Source organism: Natrix helvetica (genome assembly GCF_964273705.1).
Source record: "Natrix helvetica genome assembly, chromosome: 10".
In the NCBI taxonomy this organism is placed as follows: Eukaryota; Metazoa; Chordata; class Lepidosauria; order Squamata; family Natricidae; genus Natrix; species Natrix helvetica.
In genome coordinates this window covers 21,852,481-21,880,461 of record NC_138561.1, presented here as the reverse complement: position 1 = coordinate 21,880,461, position 27,981 = coordinate 21,852,481, and the positions used below count along the sequence as shown (strand labels likewise).

At 49.6% G+C, this 27,981-nt stretch overlaps 1 protein-coding gene across 1 annotated transcript; it reads left to right on the top strand.

The window, feature by feature from the left end:
- Nucleotides 1-195: 195 nt before the first annotated feature.
- On the top strand, nt 196-27,981 carry SLC7A5 (solute carrier family 7 member 5). The gene is made up of 10 exons (XM_081963657.1): nt 196-760; nt 9,147-9,272; nt 18,539-18,644; nt 18,936-18,980; nt 19,119-19,242; nt 19,609-19,712; nt 20,749-20,845; nt 21,435-21,584; nt 21,817-21,994; nt 23,803-27,981. The coding sequence occupies exons 1-10, from the start codon at nt 211-213 to the stop codon at nt 23,856-23,858; spliced, it is 1,536 nt and encodes a 511-aa protein (XP_081819783.1). The 5' UTR covers nt 196-210; the 3' UTR covers nt 23,859-27,981.

Here is a 27,981-nt window from a genome sequence, read left to right as displayed (position 1 = left end):
GGGAAGGTTGCCGGAGCTGGCGCGCTCTAGGCTTCCTCCTCCTCCTCCTCCTCCTCCTGCCGGCCAACCGGGGCGCTGCTGCGGCGGCGGCGGCGGGTGGGCGGGCGAGCCTTTCCCACGTGCCAGGGCGGGTCCCGGCCGGCTCCGGCGGATAAAAGGGCGAGGGCGCGTGGTCGGGGCCGAGCGCGTGGCGCGTCCTCCGGCTGGACCATGTCGGGCGGCTCGGCCAAGAAGCGCGGCTCGGCGGCGGGGGCGGCCGAGGAGGCGGAGGAGGAGGCGCGGGGGATGCTGGCGGGTCCGCGGGGCAACGGCTGCGCCTCGGCAGAGCCGGCGGCGGGGGAAGGCGGCGGGGTGGCGCTGAAGCGCAACATCACGCTGCTGAACGGCGTGGCCATCATCGTGGGCACCATCATCGGCTCGGGCATCTTCGTGGCGCCCACCGGGGTGCTGAAGGAGGCCGGCTCGCCGGGGCTGGCGCTGGTGGTGTGGGCGGCGTGCGGCGCCTTCTCCATCGCGGGCGCCCTCTGCTACGCCGAGCTGGGCACCACCATCTCCAAGTCGGGCGGCGACTACGCCTACATGCTGGAGGTCTACGGCTCGCTGCCCGCCTTCCTCAAGCTCTGGATCGAGCTGCTCATCATCCGGCCCTCCTCGCAGTACATCGTGGCCTTCGTCTTCGCCACCTACCTGCTCAAGCCCCTCTTCCCCACCTGCCCCGTCCCGCTGGGCGCCACCAAGCTCATCGCCTGCCTCTGCGTGCGTGAGTAGAGCCGAGCATGGGCAGGGGGCTGCGGGGGGGGGGAGGGCGAGGGAGAGAGGCGACGGGGCTGGGGGCAATGGCGCGCCCCTTCCCGGTCCCTGGGCGACTGGCGCAACCGGCTTCCCTCCGGCGTGGGAAGAAGCGGCGCTGACATCAGCTGCCCTGCCCGGGAAGGGGGGCGCCGCGCCCAAGCCGAGGCTCGCGGGAGACCGGAAAAGTTTCCCCCAGGCCCTCCTGCCCTGCCCGCCCCCCGCTCGGTACCCGGGCTGTGGGGCAAGCGAAGCGGCGCCGAGTCTGCAAAGGCCGAATTTCAGCGGCCTCGGAGCTGCTTGCGATGCCAACTTCGCCGGACTCCGGACCCAAGCAAGTGGGGGGTCTTTGCCCGGCTGTCAGTGCCCAGGCTGCAGCGGAGCCTTGCTTGGGGAAATGGCCCCCCCTCCAGTTCTCCTATCCATAGTCCAATGTCGTCCCCCCCCCAAAGGGTTTCCAGGAATCGCCCCCGAAATCCCAGCTGTTTGGTTGAGCCCCCAAGACCCTCGCAGCCCCAGGAAGCATCTTCTGCCTTTCTGAAAAGGGCTCAATCTTTCCACCCTGCCTCCTTGGTTGCCCTCCCCCGCAAGCGCCCCCCACCAGCTTCTCCTTCCACAATGTAGCGCCGTCCCTTTGGCCATCATGGGTCCGGCCCGCTCTGACGTTTGCAAGCTCTGCGCCGCATTCGGCAGACAGTTGGGGTCAACCATATTGTGCTTCGTTGCAGATGGAGGGGAGGTTGGCCGCTCCCCTTCTCCCCCACCCCCCATGGGAGAGAGAGACCCCGTGCCCTCCTTTGGCCCAAGCGCGCCCAGTTTGGGCGTTGAATCTGGAGGAGGGGGGCTTTCTCTTCCCAAACCGGAGGGCAGTGTTGTCTTCGGTGGGGGTTGGGCTTCGGGATGGGAAACCCCTCCCTCTGCAAAGCCCCACCCGCTGCTTGTCCTTCCTCTCCCTTCAAGGAGGGGCTGTGAGTTTGCGGCTGACTTTCTCCACGTGGAAGAGGAAGCCTTGACTTTCCTCCAGAAAGAAGGATCCTGGGGTCCTCACATCGCTTCCCCGCCCTCTTAGTGCTCATCTCATCGAAAGGGGGTGGGGGCTTCTCCGGTGCAGGTGCTTAGTGGAAAACCAGAAGGGTGGGACACTTCCTCTCTTTCTGTCCCTCCAAACTTCCCTGGGTGCTTTGCATTTATTTGGGCAAACGGCCGTGTCCAAGTTTGTTTGCAAATTCTGTCAAGCTCCTTTGTATCCATCTGGGCCTCCGTTGTTTATTTCTGTTTGATAACAATTTCTCAAGGTCCCAACCAGGCAGAAAAAACCAGGGTGTGTGTGTGTGAAGATGTGGAATCCAGAAGTTGCAAGAAAGCAAGCTTCTGCCTGGCAGTTTAGCATTTTCCCCAGGAGGTTCTGCTTCTTCTTTGTCTCCTCCCTCTAAAAGGTCTCAAAAGACAGGTGGGCAGGATGCTAAACTGTGGTTTGTTTCAACATAGCTTGCTGAATAATCCATGATGGGTTGGATGTTGGAAGACTTGAGATTAAATCACCGTGGAGTAATCTGCGGAATATAAAACTGCAAAGGGTTCTAAGAGCTTTCTTTTTTGGATAAGAGTTTTATCATTTTGATCTGTGGGCATCCATGCTGGCTGAGGATGATGGGATAGCAATCTAGGATGCCGCTAGGACACCTTGCGAGAAGGGAAGTAATACCCCGAGTTTCAGATTGACTTATTATCTGGTTAAAGTTCTTTGGATCCTCTTCTGTCTGTAGCGAATTGCTCATTGAAATGGAATCTGGGGTGGGAGTTATTTTTCTGGCTTCATAGTTGCTGAATAAAATCCCCCAAAAGCCTGTTTGAGCCTCCTTCCTTCCTTCCTTCCTTCCTTCCTTCCTTCCTTCCTTCCTTCCTTCCTTCCCATCTTCCCTAAGAGTTTATATGCCACCCATTTCTTAGGACACAAAGCGGCTAGCAAAAATCCCCAGCTGTTTTGAAGATGGACAGAAAACAAATTTTAACAATCCAAGAAGAACTAAGTGGTAAAACAGCATTTGGAAAACCTTTCTGTTTCCCCACAATGTATACCAAATTACTGATAAGCCCAAATTTGCATGTCTGGCCACACCCCTTTTATCTGCACCTGAAAGCCGGTGCAGACGTGGCTGTGTGATTAAGTTACTTCTACCTCTTGTCTATTTTTTTCCTTCCCTGACTGTCTTGAGGACAGAGGAGCTCTCAGAATCGTGTCACACTTCCGCAGAATTTTCCCTGGCGCAGTAAAATGGCAACTGCCCACTGGCGGATCGCTCCAGAGAAGACAAAGAAGGGTCTTGGAGGGGCAGCTTGGAGGGGAAGGCCCTCCCTTGATGCATGGACACATCTGGAGGGCACCAGGTTGAAGAGGGTGCTCTGGGGAAGATTCCCTGGTTTTGTTCCTTTGCTCACTCAACCAGTTGATGGATTTCCATCAGTCTTCTGCCTCTTGGTCTCCCGATGCTTCGGTCCCTGGAGGAGGCCCTGGGCAGCTTTAAAAGATTGTTATGGTCTGTGATTGGCGGACGGGAGAGTGGCAGTTGGAGGGTAGCCCAAGGCTCCTCAGAGGACAAGGGTGCTGGCCTCAGAGTGGCATTGCCACCGTGCTTAGAAAGGCGGTTTATTGGTTTGGTTTTTAAATGACGGCAACCTCCCAACTCTGGGAGAAAGTCTTGGTGGCATCAAGGAAGGTTTTATGTCATCAGGGTTGAGGGTTCATCTCTTCCATCACCACCCTGTGAAGACGGAGAGGAGCTTATCTGCTTGCTGCAGGACAGCAGCTCAAAGGATTGCCTTGTCATCTTCTTCTTTTGCCCTGCGTGTTAACAATCAGCCCTCCGAGGAAGGCCAGACAAGACGCGCATGCCACGACTACTTTGATTGTAAGCTTATAGTAGTGGAATCCTGCAAAGCTGGAAGCACTGCCTTAGCGTTTGTTTTGCAGCCAGCTTCCCGTGCCTCTTTTCCTACTCAGTCCTGCAATGGGACCACCTGGGCATTGTGCTGGCCTGATTTATTTCGACAAGGCCTACAGCTGCGGCCCCTCAAAAGATTAAAACCGAGTGGAAACAATTCTGCCACGTACCATGCAATGCACAAAAGGTGGCAATAGACCACGTGGCGTCAGGTCGGTTGCAGCTGCTGCTTCTTCCTCCCGCCAGCGGCCGCTTTGATTTTTGAGGTGCTGCAGCCGTTTTCCACCTGGCTAGTTGGGGAGGGAGGCGGACAGAAGGAAGGCCTCTGCACGCGAGTTTGGGGAGGGGGGCATCATGTACCGTTGCTCAGCAACCAGATGGGCTCCCACCTTGCTGCTAGGTTACGACAGAATCCGTAGCAGCCGATGCTGGCGTTGCCCAGCAACTGCGCACATGACGTCTGGGCTGTTTGTCTTCCTTTTTTTTTGCTGGTCGGCTTAGCCGCAGATTTGCAAGGATGGCATCGACCCTGGAGATTATTGGCTGATCTCTGATCGGCATGGATGGGCCAATTTCTTGCCCGTTGGGCCAACCAGTCGTTGTTTCCAGGCCAGGTTTGGCCCACGGTCAGCTAGTTGCTGAAGCAGCACCAGCGTAACATCACAGGAATTTAGAAACGGGCTTTTAACATTGTGCACTTGATCTTTTTACTTGGTGCTTAGTAAAGAGTCTTTTTGGTTGTCTTAAAAAAATGCAGTTGTCTATGTTGGAATTGGACCTACTGAGGGGTGCGAGACTTTGCTGTTTGCTCTTCTGGTACAAAACATGACAATTTGTGCAAGCAAAAGTCCCCCACGCACACACACACACGGTTTCCGCTCACCCTCTTTTTTCCTGCTCAATGCACCTGGCCAGGTTTGGTTCACTGTTACTCAGAGTCTCTTCAGGTGATGGGAAAAGCAACTCAATCCATCTGTGTCGGCTTGCTGAGAACATGTTGGGCACCTCAATTGTCCTTTTTCCACCCTGATTGGGCATCGATAAAAGACAGGAAGCTTCTGAAACTTGGGAAGCCCTTTTGAAGTTCTCCGCACGGGAGGGGGAATCCGTGGACCGCAGCGCGGCCTCCGCCACCCTCCACCCCGCAGGCGAGTGTCAATCACAAGCGAGTTGCCAAGAACTGCAGATCAGGCAGATTCCTGCTGGAGAAAGTGAGGCGCCCTGCCAAGAACTCCGGGGACTGCAGTGATTGGAGAAGAAACTTGATGGAGAGAAATCAGGTTTGAATCTTCTGGCATCTCCGTCGATTGGCTCATCCTCATCTTCCTTTGTTTTTACAACCATACAATCCGCGGTGCAGTTGTTTTTCCCTGACTGTGCAAGATCTCAACTCACAGCTTGTCTGGCCGTTTCTTCGCCAGGAGCAAAGCAAAAATACATCGCATCCGAAAACCTGACAGGGGCCCCCCTGTCTGTCTGAACAGGCGCCGTTTGTCGCATTTCATTGTTGACTAGATGTGTCTTGATGTTACAAGCCCTTCCAGAAATAATTGTGCCCATATTGCACCTCCTACAATTTACAATCGGGACAATTGGATGGATGGATGGTTGTTTTACCCCCAAAAGCAGGAGTCATTGTTGTTCTTCGCAACTTCCATGCCTGTTAATTTCTCTACTCCAAACTAGTGGTTGGGCTTCTGCATTATGTGAACTGAGGATGCATTCTACTGCAATGGACCAACTTTGCACAACACACTCAATCCTAAACCATGGCCTGAAAATCCAGGTGCTGGAGTTTACCCAACATGTCAAATCAAATTAAAAACATGTGCTTTGTCAAGTGGGCCAGAATTGCAATGGTGCATCTGGTTAAGATTACACCAAACACAACATTAATGCTAGTTAACCTGGGATTATTTTTGCTTGTCGAACTTGGGTGTATCTATCCTGGGTGTATCTCCAACCTGGCAAGTATTTTCTTTGAAGCGAAAACCCTGGGATTTGGGTTAGGCTTGAGGGATGATCTTGGACAAGGCTCGGATTTAAAGAAGCTACCTGAAACATGAGGCTTGGCTGCTTGCCAGCTCAATGGCTGGTAGATCCTGGGTTGGTTCTTTGCAGGCAGGACGGTTTGTGGCGTTCAAGCTAAAAAAAACAACACAAAAAACAAAAAAACCACACAGTTCGGTTTGGTTTCTTCCTCCCACCCTGATTTTTTTAAAAAAACTTGTTCTGGAGTGACCGGCCTTCTTGGATTATAATGATTTAGAAATTGGGTCACAAGCGTATGGAGACAAAAGGCCCATTTACAGGGATGAAAGAGACAAACTGGTTTTGGGAGGGCAGCTGAAGAAGAGGATGCCAGTCTCTCACCAGCTGGGGGTTGTCCTTGCCAACGCTTTGATCCCAGTTGGGGTACATTCCTGACCCATTTCTAGTCAACTGATGGTGGGATTCTCTTGGAAGCTCCTCGCTTCAGCCCAAGTGAAGTCTTGAAGAGAAGAAAAGTGGCACAACCCTGTCCCAAGGGATGGATTTGCCCTCTTCTAAAGTTTCTCTGAAAAGGTTGAATCCATAAGACTCCTGGTGTATTGACTTTTCTTGAAAAAGAAACACTTGAGGCTGGCAAGAGACACATGGGGGTTGTTTTCCTGTTGTTGCCTGGAGTTGAGATAGACGTAAGAGACTGCTGGGGTGGGTGGGTGGGTGATGTTAAAGAGATGACTGGAGCTTTGTTGTTGATATTCATTCTATCCCACTCCCCACCCCCTGGTCTACGTGGTCTCATCATGTGGTCTAAGCACCATATTTGTTCCCCACCGATAATGGTTATCTTTCACTTCCAGAATCTTGTGAGGCCAGTCTATGAATTGTAGACCTTCTTCCCCCATACGGTCAGAAGGTAAAATGGAAAGAATGGCCAGTTGTTGGGCTGGGAGGGCCGGTAGATAAAGAGAAGTCCCCCCTCCTTGTTGGAATGACCCCTCCACCCCAGCAGTGTGGCTGCTCTGAGTTTCTTTGATTCTCTCAACAAGCGTCCCTTGCTTGGTCCACCAAGGAGGCTCGGTTGTGGAGAGCATCAGTGACATCTGGAAGTTTAAGGCCGTTGTTCTTACAGATGACAAAAGGTGTTCCATCCATTGAGTCCAGGAATATTTGGCTTTTCAGATGTCGAGAGCTACAAACAAGTGGTGGGTTCTGGCCAGTATGCCCCAGTACGGGTGTACCGGTGGCTGCTGGGAGCAGCAACTCAGCAGCCACCCTACTGGAACGGTGCTTTGGAGGGATGTTTCTTACCTGTATTTAAGCCAACCGGGCCGTTTGTCCATGCGTGCACAGCGTATGGCGCCTGTGCGATGCTCCGCCAAACAGCTGGAGCATCGCAGGGCGATGGGTGCGCATGTGTGCCTGTGGTGGGCGTACGGCTCTGTCTCAGCATACCGGTTGCGACTGCATCTGGAAGCCACCACTGCTACGAACCCCAACAGCCCCACAGCCTCAACTCCGGAGAAGGACCCACTTTGCATGGATTCTTTTATGGGCATTGGAATCTGTACTTTGGGGAGGGGGCCTTCATAGCTCCAGTTGTCTCGTGGCAATGCTCCCTTGAACCCTCTGGAGATAATGCACGATGACCTCCCATGTTTGCAGAGCCAAAGGGCTAAGATGGGCTTTAATCCTCTTGGGGGAAATTCCTGGAAAGGTTCTAAATCCCTTGGCCGAACGTCCAGTGGGGAATAAGCCCAGTTTGAAGCCCAGTTTGAGCTTCTCGGGTGCAGTTGTCCAGTTACTCAAACTGCTTTGGGCTCTTGTGGACTCAAAGGATTAAGTCTCCTCCTTGCAAATATTGAGACTGTCAATATTTTTAAAAGAGCCTGAGAGAGAAATGTCTGTGGAGTCTTCCAGCTAAGAAAGCAGAGATTTACAGGAGTTAGCAGGGGGCCTCTCTACTCTTTGCATAATCCCTGCCTGGGATTATATTTAGCACCATAGCAGCCCAGGGCCCTGTGACATTTCCAGTTTCCACCTTAGCAGAGGACCTTCTCAGCGGCTGGCACTTTTGGCTGGCAGCCCAAACTCTACAAACACGGGGCGGGGAGGGGAAGAACCGCCAAGGTGGCTGAATGGAGGAGGCGCGGGTGGGTGATGCAACCGCCTGCCTCTGTTGCTTGAGCTGGGAAGGGAAGGAAGCGGAAGTTGAGTCGACTAGTCTCTTACAAGGAAGAGGAAGCAGCCCTCTCCTTCTCTCTATCCACTTTAGAGATGATGGAGAATTGCATCAGAAACGTCTTTTCAAGAGCCTACACAGAGCTGAGAAGGGGATTTGGGAGTTTGTCCTTGTCTGGGGTTCGTCCTGGGTGCTTAGCATGGGGAGTGCCCGGTGTGGGACACAGAACATCGGCTCATAGCTGTCTGGGAGCAGGGCGGGAGAGAAAGCCCAGTTTATTTAAAAAGCAAATCAATCAATCAGGATGATCTGGTCCTTTGCCTGCTGCCTTAAAAGGCTGCGTTAGAGACACAACCAAGGGTAACAGACCAGACGGAGGGTACAAAGAGCAAATGGGCACATCTGGGGCAACAGTGTGGAATTGAGCCTTCTCCTCAAAGGCAGAAGCTCACCCAAGTTTGCTTGGACAGAGAAGGTGCTACCAGACTCTTCCACATACAGTCCATGTATCAATGCACAAAAGGGTGCAATCGGCCCAGAGCTCTCTCAGCTTGGTGGCTGCCTTGCAGACGTTTCATTACCCTGCTAGATAACACCACCGGTGCTGCTGAATGTAGGGTTTCTTCCCTGTTGATCTACAGTGGCTTGCCCTACTTGCATTGGTGGGCTGCAGTTTTCACCTTGGTAGTTCTTCGATTATTGTTTTCTGCCTGAGTGGTTTGTCTAGTGTTAATCCCTTCTTATCTCACTATTGGATGATGTGTTTGGGTGTTTTCCTCCTTCCTTAACTTTTGAATGGTGTCTAAATGCAGTTTATCTGTTGAAGGCTGATTTATCTGAATGCCAATCTTCCAGGAATTCTCTGCATTGTTGGATTTAGCTCGGTCTAGGATGCTCGGAGTTTCCTGGTTGAAACTATGGTAGCCTGTCCACATGTTATGCAATGAAGAAGTTTTCATCACGTCTTCTGCCCTGTGGTCAGGGATGCTCCCTCACAGCCAGGGTCCTTTGGTTTGACTTAAGGCGTTTGCTTGGCTTGGGTACTGCCATCATCCCTTGTAGTTCCTTCCTGCGTTTATGAATTATGATAAGCTGTTAATTACATGGAAAATAATCATATTAAGTGGGTGGGATTACTTTGCGTGAACTTTTGGCCTTCAGCTCCTGAGCCATGCCGTTTTCGGAAAAGAAAAAAAATGCCTGCAGATTTACTTACCCGTTGCTTTTTCTGGTGTGTTTCTCTCCAGTGTTGCTCACAGCGGTCAATTGCTACAGCGTGAAGGCGGCTACTCGTGTGCAAGATGCCTTCGCGGCCGCCAAGCTGCTGGCCCTGGCCTTGATCATCACCCTCGGCTTTGTGCAGCTCGGGAAGGGTACGTATCTCCTCTCCGAAGGGTGGGAGTGGGGCAGAAAGTCTGGGATTCATTTTAAGGAGCTGCACAGCCGCCTCGTCCTCCCACCCAGGCCGAACGCGGAAAGTAGAAAAGAGGCTTCGTGAAAAATCAAAGCATTGTGCCTTCGAGCAGAAGCCTACAAGTTGCCCCCAACTTCCAATCATTTGTTTAGTGACCGTTTGAAATTCCAATGGCACTGAAAAAAGGAGCTTATTTTTCACACTTACGACGGTTGAGGAATCCCCACGGCCAGCTGATCCAAATTCAGAGGCTTGGCAACTGGCATGTCCTTTGACAGTTGCAATCATGTAGTCCCCTTTTTCGACCTTCTGAACCGGCGAAGTCCAGAGGCGAAGCCAGATTCACTCAACAGCGTAACAGCTGCTGGGATTTGCTTAACGACTGTGGCAAGAAAGGTCACAAAATGGGGCAAAACACACTTAACTGTCTCTTTTAATGACGGAGACTTCGGGCTCAGTTCTGATTGGAAATGGAGGGCTCCCCGTAGTTCTGTTTTCTGTTTATTTGTTTGTTGGATTTAGAGACAGTCTCGCTTAGGAGAGCAACTTATATAAAAATATACATATACCTGGAAAAACCCTTCTTGGAAGGAGTACCAAGCCAGAGTTGTGGGACCACAAGTGACTCAGCAAATAACCCCTAAGGCCAACTTGTTCCTTGTGCCGAGAAGCGACAGCTGCTAATGGCGGAAGGAATAGCTAGCATTCTTGGTTCGTAGCCCGGTTATTTCCCCTAGCCCCTTCTAAAACCATCGGCCGAAGTTTGAAACGAAGCGTTCTTCGGACAGCTTTGATTTCATGCTGTGGGGGTGGGTGGGGGGGTTATTATTTTCTTTCAGTTGCCCCAAAGCCCTTCTCTTGTTTCGTGACCCTCCTTCCTGAAAATTCCAGGGTCAGATTAGATTCTGTCTAGCCACTTCGGTTGATGAAGGAACTCAAAAATAATTCTTGGAGTCCACTTGTTGTCATCTTCTGACCAGCAAAGTCAGTGGGGAAGCCAGATTCAATTAACACATTCACTGTGGCAAGAAAGGTCGTAAAATGGAGCAAAACACACTCTGCAATCTTCCTTTAGGACACGGGTGTCCATCTTTGAGAACTTTAAGACTGTGGACTTCAACTCCCAGAATTCCCCAGCCAGCGTCGCAACGCTGGCTGGGGGATTTTGGGAATTGAAGTCCACAAGTCTTAAAGTTCCCAAGGTTGGACACTCCTGCTTTAGGATATCTGTAACTCCCTGTTCTGACCTAGGCTTCCTGAGACAGTAAAAATCACACGCTTAGTCCCAAAAATCCTTTTTTTAATTTAAATGGCTGTGAATTATATTCATTCACAGCCCATAATGATTCACAACCAGTCTGTGAAGAGTCAGACAGAAGTCTGCCACAGTCTTTCAGAGTAAGGCTGCTAAGCACCCACCTTTATCTCTCTTGAAACGCTGCCAGGGACCTACTTGCCAATTAGTTTTGCAAGGCCAAATGGAGCACAGAGTCAAAACGGAGCTTCAGAGCTTAAACCGACCAGAATGAACAAAAGTTGCTTCCTGCAAAAGCTCACATCTGATTGATCCTCTTTTATGTCTTATGAAAGGGGCCAGTCTTCTCCAAGCCTTACTCCCAAGGTGCCCCTTTTGTCTTAACTGTTCTTGCCTTCCGGCAGCTCTGTGCATGCGCGCACTGGGAACAGGCTCCCATTGTTCTTCTGCTTCATTGATGTCAGACTCCAGAGGCAGCACATAACTCCCAGATGACCCTGGCCCCCTCTCTGTCAGAGCCCTCGTCCGAGCCTTTCCCAGACTCCAGGACTGGCCCATGCTCTGCAGGCTGCCGGCGCACCGCAACTCTCTCTTTTTATCCCTTAACCAGATTCCTAATTCCGCTCAAAGACGATTTCAATCCTTGGTTTTACAGTATTGTTAAGGAAAATGCTCTTCAAGACCTCATTTTGCACTCCTATTTCTTAATCCCTCCCCCCCCCCCCCCATCCTTCGCCTAAGGTTATATTCCTTTTTATTCCTCTCTTTATTTAAACAAGACTTCTATATTCCAAAGGAAAACTCCATTTTTCAAATAGCCTTCCATTCGGTCGTATTTTTTTCCTGCCCTGTGATACACCTTCTCCTTGGAGTTTCTGTCATTGTGCAGTTGAGTAAGGCCTGACATTTCGGAGCAGTCTGGCCCCTGTTGCATTCCTCTTCGGTTTCCTTATCACCAAACCTCTTGTTTTGGACAGGTTTCCTTGTTTGAAGTCTAAAGTGACTCGACGTGTTTTTTTTTGGGGGGGGGGATTTCTTTTTTTGTAAATCCATGACCGGGTGTCATTTCAAAAGCATCTCAGTGACTCCGGCTTTTTACGCTGCATCGAAAGCCCCAGTTCGAGATTAAATCCAGAAGCCCCTTTGCTCTGAAGGTTCAACTCTTCTAGGAAAACCCCTTAGATTGTGGCTCTTCCGTTAAGGTCATCTCCTTTACTCCCTACCTATAAGCTTCTTGTGGGTCACAAAAATTAGCAGGAGTCGGCTACCTCCTTTTCCAATTAACATATTTTATATTTTTTAGACAGAAAATTGACAAAACTGCAACTTTCATGAGGTGCAGCTCCCTTCCTCAGAAGCATTCAGGGTTCGTTGTAGCTCTGAACCGATGAATAGATGGCTGGGTGAATGGATGGATGAATAGGTGGATGGCTAGATTGGTGGGTGAGTGGATGGATGGATATGGGACTATGTAAAAAATGGGGCAGGGGTCTCTCAGGCTGGAACAGGGAGACTCAGGAGAGCCAGACGGAGGTGGAGAAATTAAGATTTCTACAGGAAGTCCGGAGGCTTTATTCTTTCTTTATATTTATTCTTTAAAGAATAAAGCTAACTTTGTTAATTGTGCTGCTTCTCTCTTCACGGGGAAGACCTCGTGACACAAATCTCCAGAGAATGTCGTTGCCATTGCCATAAATGGCTCCTCGGCCTTTTCTTCTTCTTTTTTTTTTTGACTTAGAGATGTGCAGATAAGCAGGATAGGAAACTTTGGGAAGAAAGAAAGTTTCCTTTTGTGGGGAAGAATTAAGGTGGGAGTGAAACCTTTTAGAGTGATCTAAGACATGATTGTTTAAATAGAAAGGAATGCAGATTCTTGTCCTCGTAGAATATTTCTCCTTCCTTTCCCTCCTTCTTTCCTTCTTTCCTTCCTTTCTTCCCTTCTTCCCTCCCTCCTTCCTCCCTTCCTTCCTCCCTTCCTTCCTCCCTTCCTCTGTTTCTTCTCTTTCTACTGTGAATGCTGTTTGCATGGCCTCTGGAAGACCCCACACTCAGTTTTCTGTCTCACAACCCAGCTAAGACCTGGAGAATTTAGGACAAAGTCTCCTTGCATGAAGCTCAACCTTATGTGTTAGTCCACCTAGAGTTTTTGGAGTAGCACAGCAGTGCTTTATGGCAGGGCTCTCCAAACTTGGCAACTTTAAGACTTGTGGAGGTCAACTCCCAGAATTGGTGGGGTAGCCGGGGAATTATGGGAGTTGAAGTCCACAAGTCTTAAAATTGCCTAGTTTGGAGACCTCTGCTTTACGGCTTCTTCTGGGATTCCCCCCCACCCCATTTGTCAGTCTAGTCTACAGCCTTGAGGGTTCCCTGAGTCTTTCATCCAAATTCTGTAATTTGCGTAATTTTAGGGAACGGCTGAAGTCCACAAATCTTAGAGTTGCCAAATTTGGAAAAACACACTGGTTTGTGTAATCTCCAGGCTGCAACATTAGGGCCCCAACTCTTGCGGGCCGGGACAGAGGTTGAAATGCTTCCTCAACTGCCAGGGGGGAGTTTTGGGAGGGTCTGCGCTTCCATAAACCAGATGGAGGCATCTTTGTAAGGCCAAAAGACAAGATGCTCATGGACGAGTGACTCAAAATAGAGCTTTGTGGGAAAGCATGAAGAGAGGCATTGGCACCCGGAATTTGGCTTGGAACAGAGATACCCACCCCCCCACACCGCGCCCCCTCCAAATCCAGCCCTGCTTTTAGTTAGCTCAGTGCTTTGATGTGGCTCTTGCAATGCCCCCTCCCCCCTCTAGAGATGGGGTTTACATCAGCCGTCAGCCGCACATTGCAAGGGGAAATCCCCCCCCCCTTCTCTTCCTGAAACAGATGTCAGGCAATGTGAGGACTCGGCAGAGTTGCTGAACTGCTTTTCCTTCCCAGAAAGAGAATAATACTTTATTTATTTTTTCTGTCTGCCTGCATGCCGGAACGTACACTCCAGTAGACAGATTGTCTTCCACTTCCAGAGAAATTCTCTGCGACCCATGCAAATCCCATTCAAAGGAGGGACGTTACGCAATTATAGATCCTTGTCTCTCCCCACCTTAAAACGGTCTGCTTGGAGAAGCCACTACAGAACACTACACTACAGTGCAAGCGGTTCGAATCCTTGAAAATAGCTTTCAAAGAGACCTGTGTAGAACCTGTTGGATGGAAAAACAGATCTGAGTGAAACCGTCTGAGGTTGCAGGAGAAGAATTGTCTTAATTTGTTTTGCATCTTGATAATAGCATACAGGGAGTCCCATTGGCTCCAGCCCTATGAAATGCTGAAGGCTTGGTTACGTGTATTCGCCTATAGCAGGGGTCTCCAACCGTGGCAACTTTAAGAGTTGTGGACTTCAACTCCCAGAATTCCTCAGCCAGCAAAGCTGAGGTATTCTGAGCAAGATCTGAGGCTAAAGGCGCGAAATTGTACATATCAAAAGTTTACACAAATCCCTCCCCCAATAACCCCAAGCTGAATGTCCAATCTCCAGCCCCCAAGGGTGTCATGTGGGGCTGCATCTTCAGGTGGCTTCATCCATCTGGTATGCACAGAGACGGTTGACCTTGACTAAACCTAAACAAGTCCATTAAGCATGCGCAAAAGACGGTGCGAACAAAACTCCCTCTTCTTTTTGAGACATCTCCTCCAGCATGATTCCCCTCCAAATGCAGAAGCCCCCTCCCCCCTGTTGCTATGGCAGCCGATATCAAGCAAGCGATATAGAGGCTGACATTCGGCCCTCCTGCAGAAAAGGCGTTAGCCCTGGTGGGAAACAAAAATCACATAGAAAAACTGGCTGGGGTATTCTGGGAGTTGAAGTCCACAAGTCTTAAAGTTGCCATGGTTGGAGACCCCTGGGCTATAGGGCCAGGATTGTCAGGAGCTGGCTTGCTCTTCCATCACTCTGTTCAGTTCTCTCCGGGATGCGGAAAGACGCAGCCACAGGGGAAGGCGTTCCTAGCCGTAAAGATGGTTGCCAGGGCATGCGGCAGTAGCCAGAGCACCGGAGCCAAATGAGGGAGCGGCTTGGCATTTTGCCTGTAGAGATTCTCAGTCATCCAGGTCATGGTGGTCCCCAATGGTGCTTTTCTCCCCAAAAGGCCTTTCTTGGGTTTTTTTGCCCCCTTGAAAACGTTTTGCTTCTCGTCCAAGAAGTTTCTTCAGTTCTATCTTCCATTCCCCTCCAGTCAGAACTGGAGAATCTTCTCGGATGAGAAGCAAAACATTTTCAAAGAAAAGAAACCAAGGATGTCCAGTGGCCTTTTGGTAAAGAGAACCGGGGGGGGGGGGGAAGCACCTTTGAGACCTTTGGATCTTCGTCCCTTGTCCAAATGTTGGGGCTTTCCCAGAGTTGCTTTTCATCGCTGCCGGATAGAAAAAAAACCAGGATCTCAAAAGCCCAATCCAGGTTTCTCTGGCTGGTTTTACGCTCAAAGAGATCACGGTGGGATTGTCTGCCCCCAGTGTCCCCCCCCCCCGCTTCCTTCTCTGCCCCAAGGCCAGTTCTGCCTTTCTTCCCAGCTGACTCCCAAAAGCCGCCATGGTAAGCTGGGACAAATGACACATACCCGCTTGTCGCCTGCATTGATTCAGCAACCCCAGCCGAGGCGGAGTAAACCCCTGGTATGGCTTGCATTGGCCACTGGCAAAGGAGGGGGGGGTTCATTCCACCTGGAAGCTGCCCCTTGGAGCCCAGGGCAGGGGTAGCGTTGGGAAGAGGAGCCTCTCTCTTGCGCCGGGCGGGGCAGCCCCACCTTAATCCGTGGGAATCCAGGCAGCAGCGGCCAGAGTCCCCCGGGGACTTTCCCAGCCTTGTGCAAATCCTGTGGGCTTCCAAGCTGAGTGAGGACTTTGTGGTTAGCCCAGCAGAGACGGAGCCGTGGGGCCACCTCCCATTGTAGTTGTGGTCCTGGCCTTGGCAAGGGGAATAAAGAGTGGGTGTCTTCTCATCCAGCTCGCCACACCTTTTCTGTAGGGCAGTGCATGGGGAAATCTTTTTATTGCCCCATAAACGGAGAAAAGCCCGTTTCCTGCCCTTACATGAAAGGGGTGTGCTGTGCCATCTGGACACGGAGCGTTGGATGCCTGAGAAAAAGGCAAACGGTGCAGCTCAGGCAGCTTCTGCTGATGGGGGACCAGGAGAGGATCTTCTTGACTCCTTGAGTGGTGATGGTGGTGGACCAGCCCAGAAGTTCTCGGTTACTGTGGGCTTCAACTCCCAGCAGCTTCCACTTGTGGAGTTGTCATCCCTAACGTATAAGGGGGCCTAGGCTGCTTATCCTGCTCTCTTTTCTTTCACACCAACAGCCTGGCAGGATGTATTTTCATGAGGACGTATGTGCCAGCTTTGTCCCATGGGCCAGTCACCCAGGAATCTGCTCTGAATTGCTCTTTGCTTACCTGGCCTGGCCGGTGAGCAGCTTCTGAAGGGAAGAGTGGCAGAGGCACAATGAGAAGCTCTTGCAAGGTTGGCCCCACATTGTTTGGAGGGATGTTCCCAGGTGGGGAATAGCTGATCTTGAAACTCTCCCACTGAAGATCTGCCTGGATTCAAATCTGTATCCTCAGTCCATGCACTTTGCATCCTTGGGTGAAAATTGGGCATATGGAGACCTGCTTAGCATCCATCACGAAGGCATTTCTTCCAGGTCCCAAGAACCAAGTGTCAGGGTCCCAAATAGCATCCAAAAGTAAATCAGAGTCCAAGGCAAAAGTATTGCTCAAAATTCCAATTTATGAAGAGAGCCATGTTGGCACATCTGGGAAAAGCCTAATCTGAAAGTTTCCCGGTTTTCTCCACCCAGTTGAAAGTTCAAGATCCTGTCCCCACCCCCACAAGCCTGTCCCATGGTCCAATCTCCCACTGCCATGCTGGCAGTTCCACTCATCCAGTTCTGGTCTGGTGCAGAGGTGCAGATGACCTTGGCTTTCTAGAAAGAATTTTGTTGTGGCTACATATCATCTAACTCCGTACAATCCACCATCCCATTTTCCCACCATAGAAAATGCAGATCAGAATAATAGAAAGTGTGGCAGGCCAAAGATCCAAAAGAAAAGATGGCTGCAGGCCTGACAAACCAAGAATGACACAGTGCAGTTGTGTCTGTGTTGTTTCTTTATTGTCGTTCGTCTGCAGACAGACTCTTGCCAGACTAGTATCTGCATAACTACAGCCTGTGAACTGCTAGGGAGGGGCCGTCTTCAGCCTCCTCCTGCCTACCAGACTTTGCAAGGACTGCTGCCTCTTTGCCCTCTGGGAGGCAGCCCCTCCCTCCTGGGAATCCAGACTACGTTCCACCCCAATTTCAGATGGAGCCTTTGAACTTTCCCTGGTTTTCTTTCAACTTGCAGGTTCCCTCAACTGCTCTCTCCACGCCGCCTTCAATCATCTCCCTTAATAGCCTCAGATGCGATCTAATAATGAGTCTCCCGGGCATAGGACAGTGGCGCTATTTTTATTCTCCTCTCCCTAAATACCTCCATATTCTCATTAAAAGGGCATGTTGCCACTGGCTGCAATTTTGGCCACTTAATAATTACAGGCGGGATGGATCTTGTCAAATCTGGTTTGCTTAATTTTAGGGAAGAGGGGAGCCAAAGAAATGGCTGAGCCTGGCACTGTGGGCCATTCGGGCATCAGTTGTGGAGTCTCCAGAGAGCTTCTGGATATCTGGTTGTGTCTATATTAGCAGAAGACTGTTGGTTTCAGGGTTCCAAATAGCATCCAAAATTAAATCAGAGTCCAAGGCAAAGAATTGCTTGAAGTTCCAGTTCATGAAGAGAGCCATGTTGGCACATCTGGGAAAACCTGAATCTGAAAGCTTCCCGGTTTTCCCCACCCAGTTGAAAGTTAAAGATCTCCCCCCCCCCCCCCACAGGTCCATCCCATGGTCCAATCTCCCACTGCCATACTGGCACTTCCACCCATCCAGTCAATTGCAGATACAATGGATGACCTTGGCTTTCTAGATGGAATTTTGTTATGGTTACATACCATCTAATTCCATCCCCCCTCCCATTTTCCCACAATGGAAAATGCACAGTAGAATAATGGAAAGTCTGACAGGCCAAAGATCCAAAAGAAAAGATGGCTTGCAGTCCTGACAGTTGGGGCTGCAGAAGGCATGTGATGGACTCGCTGGAGAGGCAGGTAGTTGAGGGGTGGCCAAGCCAACTCCCCCTCCCTACCTGAGGCCTCCTTCCTTGGAGGAGGGCCAGGCATATAACACCCCACTCCACCCCCTCTGCTAGGACAACCGCATGGCCTTCAGATCAAAAGAGACAAAATCCTGCTTCTGCCAAAATTTCCTTGCAAGTAAAATAAACATTGTCAGCATCTTGAAAGAACCTTTAAAAAATGAAAAACCCAGCCATTGTAAGCCCAGCTTCCCTTCTCCGTGTTTTCCTGGGCTGCTTCCGCTGTTATTGATTTCAGATCCAGAGTGAGGGGCTGCTCCCAATGCACGCGGGGGCACTCCAAGGGAAACATAGCTCGGATTTGCTTCGAGTCCCAGGGAGCAATTAGATCAGAGGTCTTCAAACTTGGCAACTTTAAGACTTGTGGACTTCAACTCTCAGAGGCTGGCTGGAGAATTCTGGGAGTTTTATGTCCACGAGTCTTAAAATTGCCAAGTTTGAGGACCCCTGAATTAGAGGCTCATCCTTTGTGTATGTTTTCGTTTCAAATTGTGTCTTGGGCTGTATGCAATACCAAAGGTCCAGCTACCTATTAAACCTTGGCCCTTCGCTGTGCATATGGCAACGGCAGTTCCAGGGCTCGTCAATTTCAAGAGAAAATTTTCTTTCCGTTCCAATGAAGGGCAGTTGTAACACATTTCGTTTCCCGTAGTTTTCCACCTTCCCAGCCCCTTTGCAGGAGAAAGGGGAAACGCTCCACCGCTTACATTGGGTCACCTTCCTTCCCTCCCACAGGTGATGTCATCAACCTCAACCCCGAATCTTCCTTTGAGGGCACCAAAACAGATGTTGGCAACATCGTCCTGGCCTTGTACAGCGGCCTCTTTGCCTACGGAGGATGGTGAGTTATGAGGGTCATTGAGAGTTGTGGGCCAGGTGGAAGATGCCCTTGGGTTTCCACCTCTGTGTTCCAAAAGAGGAAGAACCTGCTACCATCAGGAACAAAGAGTCCCAGGGCAAGGAGGCCTTGTGATCTTCAGATCTCTTGATCTCTTGTTTTGTGAGAGAGAGAAAGAGCCTTTCCTAAGTTGACGCGCTGTTCTCATCCTACAAAGTCAAGATGACTCCCCCCCCCCCATTACAACTACATATTGTAAACTCAAAAATCTTTTTTCCTTCTTTCAAACTGCAGGAATTACTTGAATTTTGTCACAGAAGAGATGATTAACCCTTATAGGTGAGAGCTTCCAAAACCTTGTACTGTTGGTGAGAAGAAGGCGGCCTCTGTATACTTTTGGGCTGTTATTACGGCAGAAGCCACCGGAAGAGCTGTAAACCAGATGTTCTGAAGCTCTACTCTCCTGTCTCTTTTCAGAAACCTCCCTCTGGCCATCATTATTTCACTTCCCATCGTCACCTTGGTCTACGTGCTGACCAACCTGGCTTACTTCACCACCTTGTCGGTCAACGAGATGCTGGTGTCAGAAGCCGTTGCTGTGGTAAAATGCAATCATTCAGGAAGGGATGCCCAAGACCAAGGAAGCTTCTCTGACTTTGCCATTTTCCCCCACTGGAGCTCAGCTTCCTTTGATTGATGGGAAGCTCCCCTTTTGAGGGTTTGGCATTCACCGCCCATCCTCTCCGATAATCCTGTGAAATATCGTTCTCCCTCTTCCCATGTGGGGAAACCAAGGGAGCACCACTGCAGGGCAGAATTCGAACAGGCAGCTCTAGGGTTTCCCATTTCCCCTGCTGGGTTTCAGTCAAGTTTAGCTCCCTTCGCATCCCGCCTGCCTTTTCCTTAGGCTCCCGGGAGTTTTCGAGGTGAAATGTTTGACCTCCCGTCTTCCTCCGCTTGCCGATAGGATTTTGGAAATTACCACCTGGGTGTCATGTCTTGGATTATCCCTGTGTTTGTGGGCTTGTCTTGCTTTGGCTCCGTCAACGGCTCCCTTTTCACTTCATCCCGGTAAGTTTCTGCTATATAATGAGAATAAAACCTTCTTTTCAAAAACAGAAGCTGATCTTAATGCATATTTTGCCCTGCAGGATACAATTCTGGAAAACTTGTAGTTGTTAAGATAGATAGATAGATAGATAGATAGATAGATAGATAGATAGATGATAGATAGATAGATAGATAGATAGATAGATAGATGATAGATAGATAGATGATAGATAGATAGATAGATAGATAGATAGATAGATAGATAGATAGATAGATAGATAGATGATAGATTAGATAGAGATAGATAGATAGATGGATGGATGGATGGATGGATAGATAGATAGATAGATGATAGATAGATAGATAGATAGATAGATAGATAGATAGATAGATAGATAGATGATAGATAGATAGAGAGAGGGAGGGAGGGAGACACACATGGTAGATAGGTATGGTATATGGGTAGATAGGTATAGGACGGACATTTAATCCCCTCTTCCCAGCAAAATATAGGAGTTGGACTGCAACATATATACTTAAATTGTATAAATAAACTTCTTTTGGGGCCCTGTCTGCTGCTGTTTAAAGTAGCATGAAAACCCAACTAGCGGTTGTGAGACCTTCCACACAACACACACAGACACACTTTATTCTACAAATAAAGTGGGGTCTTTGCCCTCTTGGATCTCTCTTCCCTTTAATGGGTCCTGTTGTAACGTCCTTACTTTGGCGGTTGAGAGAGCTGCCCAGAGTTACCGGGAGCCCAGCGGTGTGCAAGTGTGATAAGAAGTAAATAAGCAATAACCTTTAATTGGTGGCTTCTTCTGCAGAACTGGCCTGACTAGCTGAGCTGCTCAGTCCAGGAGGATTTCCACCTGCTCAGGAGAAGTAGAGGCAGCGCCCCTCCCCCTATTACCGTCTTCCTAAACTGACCACTTGAAATAGGATTGGCCTGACCCTCAAGCCTTGTAAACAGCCCAAGGCAACTTCCGAGACAGCCTTGAATCCACCTGCTGAATGAGCTATAAATTAGAACTTTTAATTTAATCTCTCCTAGGCTTTTCTTCGTAGGTGCGCGGGAAGGCCACCTGCCTTCCGTCCTGTCCATGATCCACCCCCGGTTGCTCACCCCTGTTCCCTCCCTCGTCTTCACGGTAAGGATGCTTGCACAAGGGCAGAGGTTCCTTGGGGGGGGGGGCAATGTGGGTGAGTGGGTGGGAATCCCCTCTTAGTGCTTTTGCATTGAAGCTAGTTGTCCGACTCAAACAGAACATGGCTTTCTAACTTTGGTAAGGATCTAGTCCTGAACGACAACTCCACATTTGCTGAGTTGTGTTGAGTTTTGGAAGCCTGCAAGGCTGGAGTTGCACTTTCAGGGTGAGAAGGGTGCTCCAGAACCTCTGGGGACTTCTCCTTCCCTTGAAGCCCCCAAACAAACAACGCATCACATTTTGAAGGCAATCATTTCATGTTCTCCTTGGTGGGGACTCCTGCCCCTCTGTGGAGCTCTCGTTGTCTGTCTTTCTGTTTCTGTGCCCCACTCTGAGCTCAGAACGGCCTCTGACCTCACTCCGATGGGTGATATCCACCGTCGGCAACCATTCTGTCCTCATGTTTGCTGGGTCTCTGAACTTTGGATGAAGCCAGGGTTGGTTGAAGCGCCTGTTCTTTGAAGCGGCTGTCCCCCAGCTCCTGCAGGGCACTGATCTCTCTCCTCGCCCCCTTCTCTCCAACCGTCTCTAGTGCCTCATGACTTTGTTCTACGCCTTCTCCAACGACATCTTTTCGGTGATCAACTTCTTCAGCTTCTTCAACTGGCTCTGCGTGGCCCTAGCCATCATCGGCATGATGTGGCTACGATACAAGAAACCGGAACTCGAGAGGCCAATCAAGGTGAGCTTGGCTGACGTTAACATGGAAGCTTCTGGGACCGGTTTTGCGAGGGATCCCCGTAAAGGACCGTTGGAGGGGGCATCTCGATTTTCAGTCCTGGAGCTAGTCCAGATCTGAGGATCCTTGAGACTGGTTGGCTCTAGGCACAGGTCTGGTGGGTCTTTGGGCTGAAGGGCCCTTGCGTTGTTCCTGCTTCTAACACACTTGGCCTTCCTCGTGTTCTCCCATGCAGGTTAATATATTGTTGCCCATTTTCTTCATCCTTGCGTGCAATTTCCTCATTGTCGTCTCCTTCTGGATGACCCCGAAAGAGTGCGCCATTGGCTTTGCCATCATCTTCAGCGGTGTCCCAGTGTACCTGATCGGTGTCTGGTGGAGAAACAAACCCAAGTGGCTTCTGCAGAGCATCTGTGAGTACTTGTCTCAGTTTCCAGGAGCTGTCGTGGATGGAAGGGGCTTGTGAGGGACTCTTCTACTCGGGGATGGGGCAGCCCTTCCGCTGGGTTTAAGCCTCTCTTTCGGTGTCACCAGAACATGACAAACGGCGGGAAAAGGCTATCTGAGCCATGGTGGCGCAGTGGTTAGAGTGCAGTACTGCAGGCTACTTCTGACTGCCGGCTGCCTGCAATTTGGCAGTTCCAATCTCACCAGGCTGAAGGTGAGGTGGGTAAAATGAGGACCCGGATTGTTGTGGGGGACAATGTGCTGACTCTGTAAACCGCTTAGAGGGCTGTAAAGAGGTATGTAAGTCTAAGGGCTATTGCTACCTGGATCTTCAGCAATCACACCTGGGCAGGGCTGCCCCACCTTGTAGATGCCTGGAAGAAAGGCAGGACGGGGCATGATTGGGAGGGGCACCAGCCACTTCCTCTCACTCAGCCGCGTGGGCGTCCACACCCCGGTGTCTCTTGAAAGGAGCAGCCGGGCATGCTTGGGCTTGGCAGGAGCCGATGCCCAACTCAGCCTCCAGGTGCTATGGCCATCTTGATGGGAACTGTGGGAACCGAGGCTGGGGCAGATTGAGGTTGGACTTTGGCCTGTCCAGCATGTCCTCTGTGCTCAAACCAAGCTCAGGCTCCCGTTTTACCGACATAGGGGAATATTTGTAGCTCAGTGTGGACAGGAGGGGCCCTGGGTGCTCTCTGAGCTTGGCGGTTTTCTTGCAGACGTTTCATTACCAAACTACGTAACATCACCACTGTTAGCAGCCGTGATGCTACCTAAGTGAGTAATGACACATTTGCAGGAAAAAACCCCAAGCTCAGAGAGCACCAAGGACCCCACAAATTCCATTTTTGCAATTTTACACATTTGTGGATCCAGTAATTCAGAGGAATCCACGTTTCTCTCTTTTGGGGAAAGAGAATCCCTAAAATTACCCAAGAGATTTCCTTGACTAAGAATGCTTCTGTCATCCATCAGTTTCTTCTTGTTCAAATAATTAATCGCCTTTCTACTAAAAGCCCCTTTTATTATCCCGCAAAGACCATTTTGGATGGAGGATAGGCTGGTGGAAGAAATTGTGCCAAGGGGCACGGATGGAAATTTTGCCAGGATTTTAACTGGAATCCTCTGATCCTGGTGCCACATGTAATTTCCCCCCCCCCAAACCCCTCTTTTTCCCCCCCCTTTTGGTCCACCCACAGGGGAGCGGTGGGTTGCTGCCGGAATTACTGCCGGTTTGCCTATAATCTGTTCTGTGCATGCGCAGAACATTTAAAAAGACTAAAGAACATGCTGGCAACGGCCTGGGCGACAGGGGAACCGGTTCGGGAGCATGGCCAGTCTGCTGTTCGTACCGGTTTGGCGACCGAGTGGCAATTTCCACTACCGGTTCACCGAAACTGTTGCGAACCGGTAGTAACCCACTTCTGCCACAGGGTACCAGTCAGGGTAGCCAAAACTAATTTTCTAGGAATTTATAATGAATCCCTCCCCCACCCCAGGATTCCTGGGTGCAGAAGCCCCCCCTCCAGTTGTCGTTTGGCACATGACAAAAGGAGATGCTTAAATCCAATCAGTGTCACCACCATTTGTTTAGAACTACTTTTAAATCGAATGATACAAATGGCCATGGCTCCATCCTTTTGGGGGGGGGGGCAGAGGGGAGGACAAGTGACGGAGATTCTTCTAGTGGAGTAAACACCTCTCTTTGTGTCCTGGATGACCAATGTAGGCTCATTCTGCTCATGTTATCCTTTCTTTTCCTCACCAACAGACTCCACCACGGTCCTGTTCCAGAAGCTGATGGAAGTGGTTCCTCAAGAGACTTAAAAAAGAGGGGCAAAACCATCCATCTTTAGTTCAAGCCAACGCACAACATTGTTTTCGAAGCATAAGTATGTCTGATTGCTCCCTGGAAAAAAAATGGAAACCGTAGAGGCAGCCCGGAGACCTCTCGGGACTCCCTGCTTTTGCCCACCTCTGGTCTTCTTGAGGTCTTCTCCAACTCCGACCAGGCCATTGAGAAGTTCCTGGCAGAGAAGAACGACCCCAGGTGCAAATATTAAAATTGGGAAGAGGAGGTCGCTTAGAAGAGAAGACCTCCACCCAAATCGAGAAAACGGGGGAGCCCACAAGGACGTTTTGTTTACATGTTCAACTACAGACTTTATTTAGTTTCTCCACCAGCTCTCTCAATATGATTGGCAGAAAAAAGAGGGGGGAAATGCAGACGATGGTTGAGGTCCAGCAACGTAGAGTGTTCCTCAAAATACATCTGCCAACACCGGACACTCCTGGCCAACAAAGGGGGCCCTGCAAAAGAAGGCAACCCCACAAATTGACAGCAGGCTGAGCGGCCCCCACCTTTTAGCTCTTCTCATTCTCAGTGGACTGAATAGTTCTGACATGAGTATTTTTTTAAATTAATTTTTTTAGTGACATTGTTTTCAAAGCTTTCTTCTCCTTAGGATTCCCGCATTGACCACGTTGTGTCATAAGTTTCCCATAAGGGGTTTTGTACAATTTTAATTGGGATCCTGATGAATTCCACCATCTGGGTCGGGCTGAAATTTCTAGACACTCCACAAACTAGGATGGATTCATACAAGAGTCTCTAGAGCTGGACTTCAACTCCCAGAATTCCTGGCTTTGGGAATTCTTGGGCATTGAAGTCCATACAGTTTAAATTGCCCCACATTGAGAAAAACTGCTCTAAAGCCACTGAATTTGCCCAGTTGGGGGAACATGATGTGCTTGACGTTGGAAAATTTTCTTACCTTGTTTGAACCTCATTTCCTACCAGCATTCAGTGGTTCTACAAAATGTATCACGCTTCTGTTTTCTCACTGTGTAGAATGTCATTCGTTCCAGCACCGTCAATGTATTCTTAAGAACGGGCTGGAGGTGGCTATCCTATGCAGGGGATGACATGGGGAGCATAAAGTAGAGGAGGGCGCCAAGTGGGAACAAGCAGAACTTCAGTGTTCTGTGCCTTTGTGCATGCATGTCTGCTTCTGTGGCACTTTTCTTGATCCGTAGCCTTTCTCAAATATGCAGCTAGACTTTGGCCGAGCAAGCAACAGGGTGGGCTTCTGTATTGTAGAGCGCAGAGTTGAAATCGGCACTCGCGGGATTTATGGTCTGTTACGGCGCCCTCATGGGACCACATTGCTTAGAATTGGGTGGGATGTTTCGACCCATGGGATCTGTTTTTCTTTCTCTTCCATTCTCAGGGAATGTCTGGTCTGGAAAGTTTGGTTTCTCCAGGGCGGGGGCGTCTAACCTTGGCAACTTTAAAACCTGTGGACTTCAACTCCTAGAATGTCTGGATCCCAGCGGCGTGGACTTCAACTCCCAGAATTCCCCAGCCAGCCGCTGAAATTGAAAAGTTGAAGTCCACACATCTGGAAGCCTGGACATTCTAGGACTTGAAGTCCACAAGTCTTAAAAGTTGCCAAGGTTGGAGACTCCTGATTTCGACTTGAGCTGCAGAAACTTTTCAGCCAGCACGGGGGCAGAAATCCAGACGGACAGCACCTCCACTGAATAAAATATATAAATCCAAACTTTATATCATCAAACAGGATGTAAGAAGTGATTTTCCTTTGTTCTTGCTTGCAAGATGCTAACCTGTGCATTTCTGCATTGTTTGCTTCACGGAGTTGTGTACGTTGTGGTTATAGAAACGCGGAAACAGGCAAAATTATTTGGCTGAAGCTGGGGGGCGGGGGAGGATAGTTGAGGGCAGCCCATCTGTCAGTTGTGATGCCAACAAATGCAGATTCGAAAGACCCAGGCGCCACAATGGCAAACAACATAGTGGGGGAATTTTTAACCCTTTCTGCCGGGGCTTCTAGAGTCCTCCCTGCAGCTGTTCTGAATACACTTCCCATCTGTTGTCTATTGCAAAATCATTTTTCTGCCTTCGTTTTCTAATATTAAGGAAATGGGCTGCCGTTAACATTTACAATCTCCAAAGAGTCTGGCGGTTCAGAAATGCTGAAGTCATCGTAGTGGTCTTTATATTTTGCAAAGAGGGACACTCCCATCCTTCTTCAGCACATCTGGCGAGAGGTTTGGCCCCCTTTCTGGGAAGTGCTCTTTTGCCCTGTGGACAGTGTGGCACCCAGATCTCCTGCCCTCCAGACGTGCTGCATTACAACACCCATTATCCCCTGCCCTCCCCATTCACACTTTTTACAATGAGCCTTGTAGCAGCTTCTCATCCAAACTGCGCACCTGCTGTGGGAACCCCCAGGCTTCGAACATTATCCCACCCACCAATTTAGTATGCGAGGTGTGTTTTTTTCTTCTAAAGGAGGGCAGAAGTGTGGAGTTTCGACCCCCCTCCCCCGGGGGGGAAACTGCAAAGAAGGGTTGCAGTTCAGAGCTTTCCGATTCCTTCTCTTCCCCCGGGGATAACAGGCCGCTCTGCTTCACCCCCACTCATTTCCCTTGCTTACCACTCAAGAATGCTTGGCATTCTCTAGGTATTTATTAAGGGCACTCAAGTTTTGTGGAGCTTTGTAGAATCGCCTTTGTCTGTGTCCGTCCCCACCCCACCCCCGTTCCTTTTGTTCTTAGTTGTGCCTTATAGTTTTTGGACTTCTGCAAAGGGCCTCGCTGCCCGTTTTGGCTTCAGTTGTGCTCACCGTTACCGGTGGAGCCAAAAAGCCAAACCTCGCAGGCTGCAACTTGGCAAAAGGAACCAGCCTGCCAATCTAACAATGGCTTTGCTTTGTTTTGCCCGGGTGTCTTTCACTGCGCTTTCTCTTTCAGCCACGTCGTCCACTTTTGCACCTCTTTTGTCAACTTTGTGCATTGTCCTGGTTGACTTTCTAGTTGCTTGATGTGAAACGCGCCTCAAGAAAAGGCTCAGGGTGCAATTCAGCGGAAGCCTGGCCAGATTCATGAGCATTGGGCCAAAAATCCATCTCTGGTCTTCTGAAACCACAAGGCCCCCATGACTGAGGAGAAGACTCTCTCCAGCTGGTTCCTACACAAAGGTGTGTGGTGTTTCTTCACCCAGAGCAGAGGAGGGGGGGGTCCAAGCTTGGCAACCATAACACCTGTGCGCAATGGCTGGCTGGGGAATTCTGGGAGTTGAAGTCCACACGTCTTAAAAGGTGCCAAGCTCGGACACTCCTGAACTAGAGTGGAATGGCCATCTAGGCAACCTGTTATGGTCTCTCTTATAGTTTGTTTATGGGTGGATGAGGCTCATTTCAGAAGTGGAATATTTGGGGATTTTCTGTGATGAATGCAGAAAGACTACAAGCCTCGTAGCCTATTCGTACTCAAAAGAGTTACGGGCTCGGGCAAATGACCAACCATGCTCCAAAAAATGGTGCTTTTCAGAAGAATGCAAAACCCCAGGATTCGTGGCCTTCCAGGCCCGGATTTTCTAAGCAATTTGCTTGAAAAGTTCATGCGGAACTCCCTTTTCTTAGCGTCCTTAATCCGTCTTCTGTTTAATCCCTTGGAAGCAGATTAACCACACAACGTTTGCACAGGCAACAGGGTTGTTATCTTTATAACTACTGAGTGAAATCTGACTCCTTAGCAATCTATATTTTCTTTTAATACAGTTTTTTTAATAAAATAAAAAGAAATAACAAAGTCTTTAAGCTAAGGAAAAGGAAACATAATTTTAAAAACTTTTTTGTTACATTTGGAAAATAAATATTTTTACTAATTTAATTATTGTGCTCTATTTTAAACGAGTGACTATCGGTATAGAAAGTGCAGCTTCATTATCTAATATTTTGCATTTGTTCGTATAGAGTTGATCCAAGATTTGTGCTGCTTTTTTTTATGAGTTCTGTAGTAAAAAAGAGTTAATTCTGCCTTGTAAAAAGATGTGTAATGCAGTCCAGTCTGTCTTTTTTACTGTGTTTTTCTCCCCTTCTGGATTTGTTATTGTTCATTATAAACCATGGCTATTCCATTTTAA

Coding starts and splice junctions, on each gene's coding strand:
- SLC7A5 (XM_081963657.1), top strand. CDS start 211: ATGTCGGGCGGCTCGGCCAAGAAGCGCGGCTCGGCGGCGGGGGCGGCC. Junction 9,273..18,538: donor CTTTGTGCAGCTCGGGAAGG/GTACGTATCTCC, acceptor TCCCTCCCACAG/GTGATGTCATCAACCTCAAC. Junction 18,981..19,118: donor GAGATGATTAACCCTTATAG/GTGAGAGCTTCC, acceptor GTCTCTTTTCAG/AAACCTCCCTCTGGCCATCA.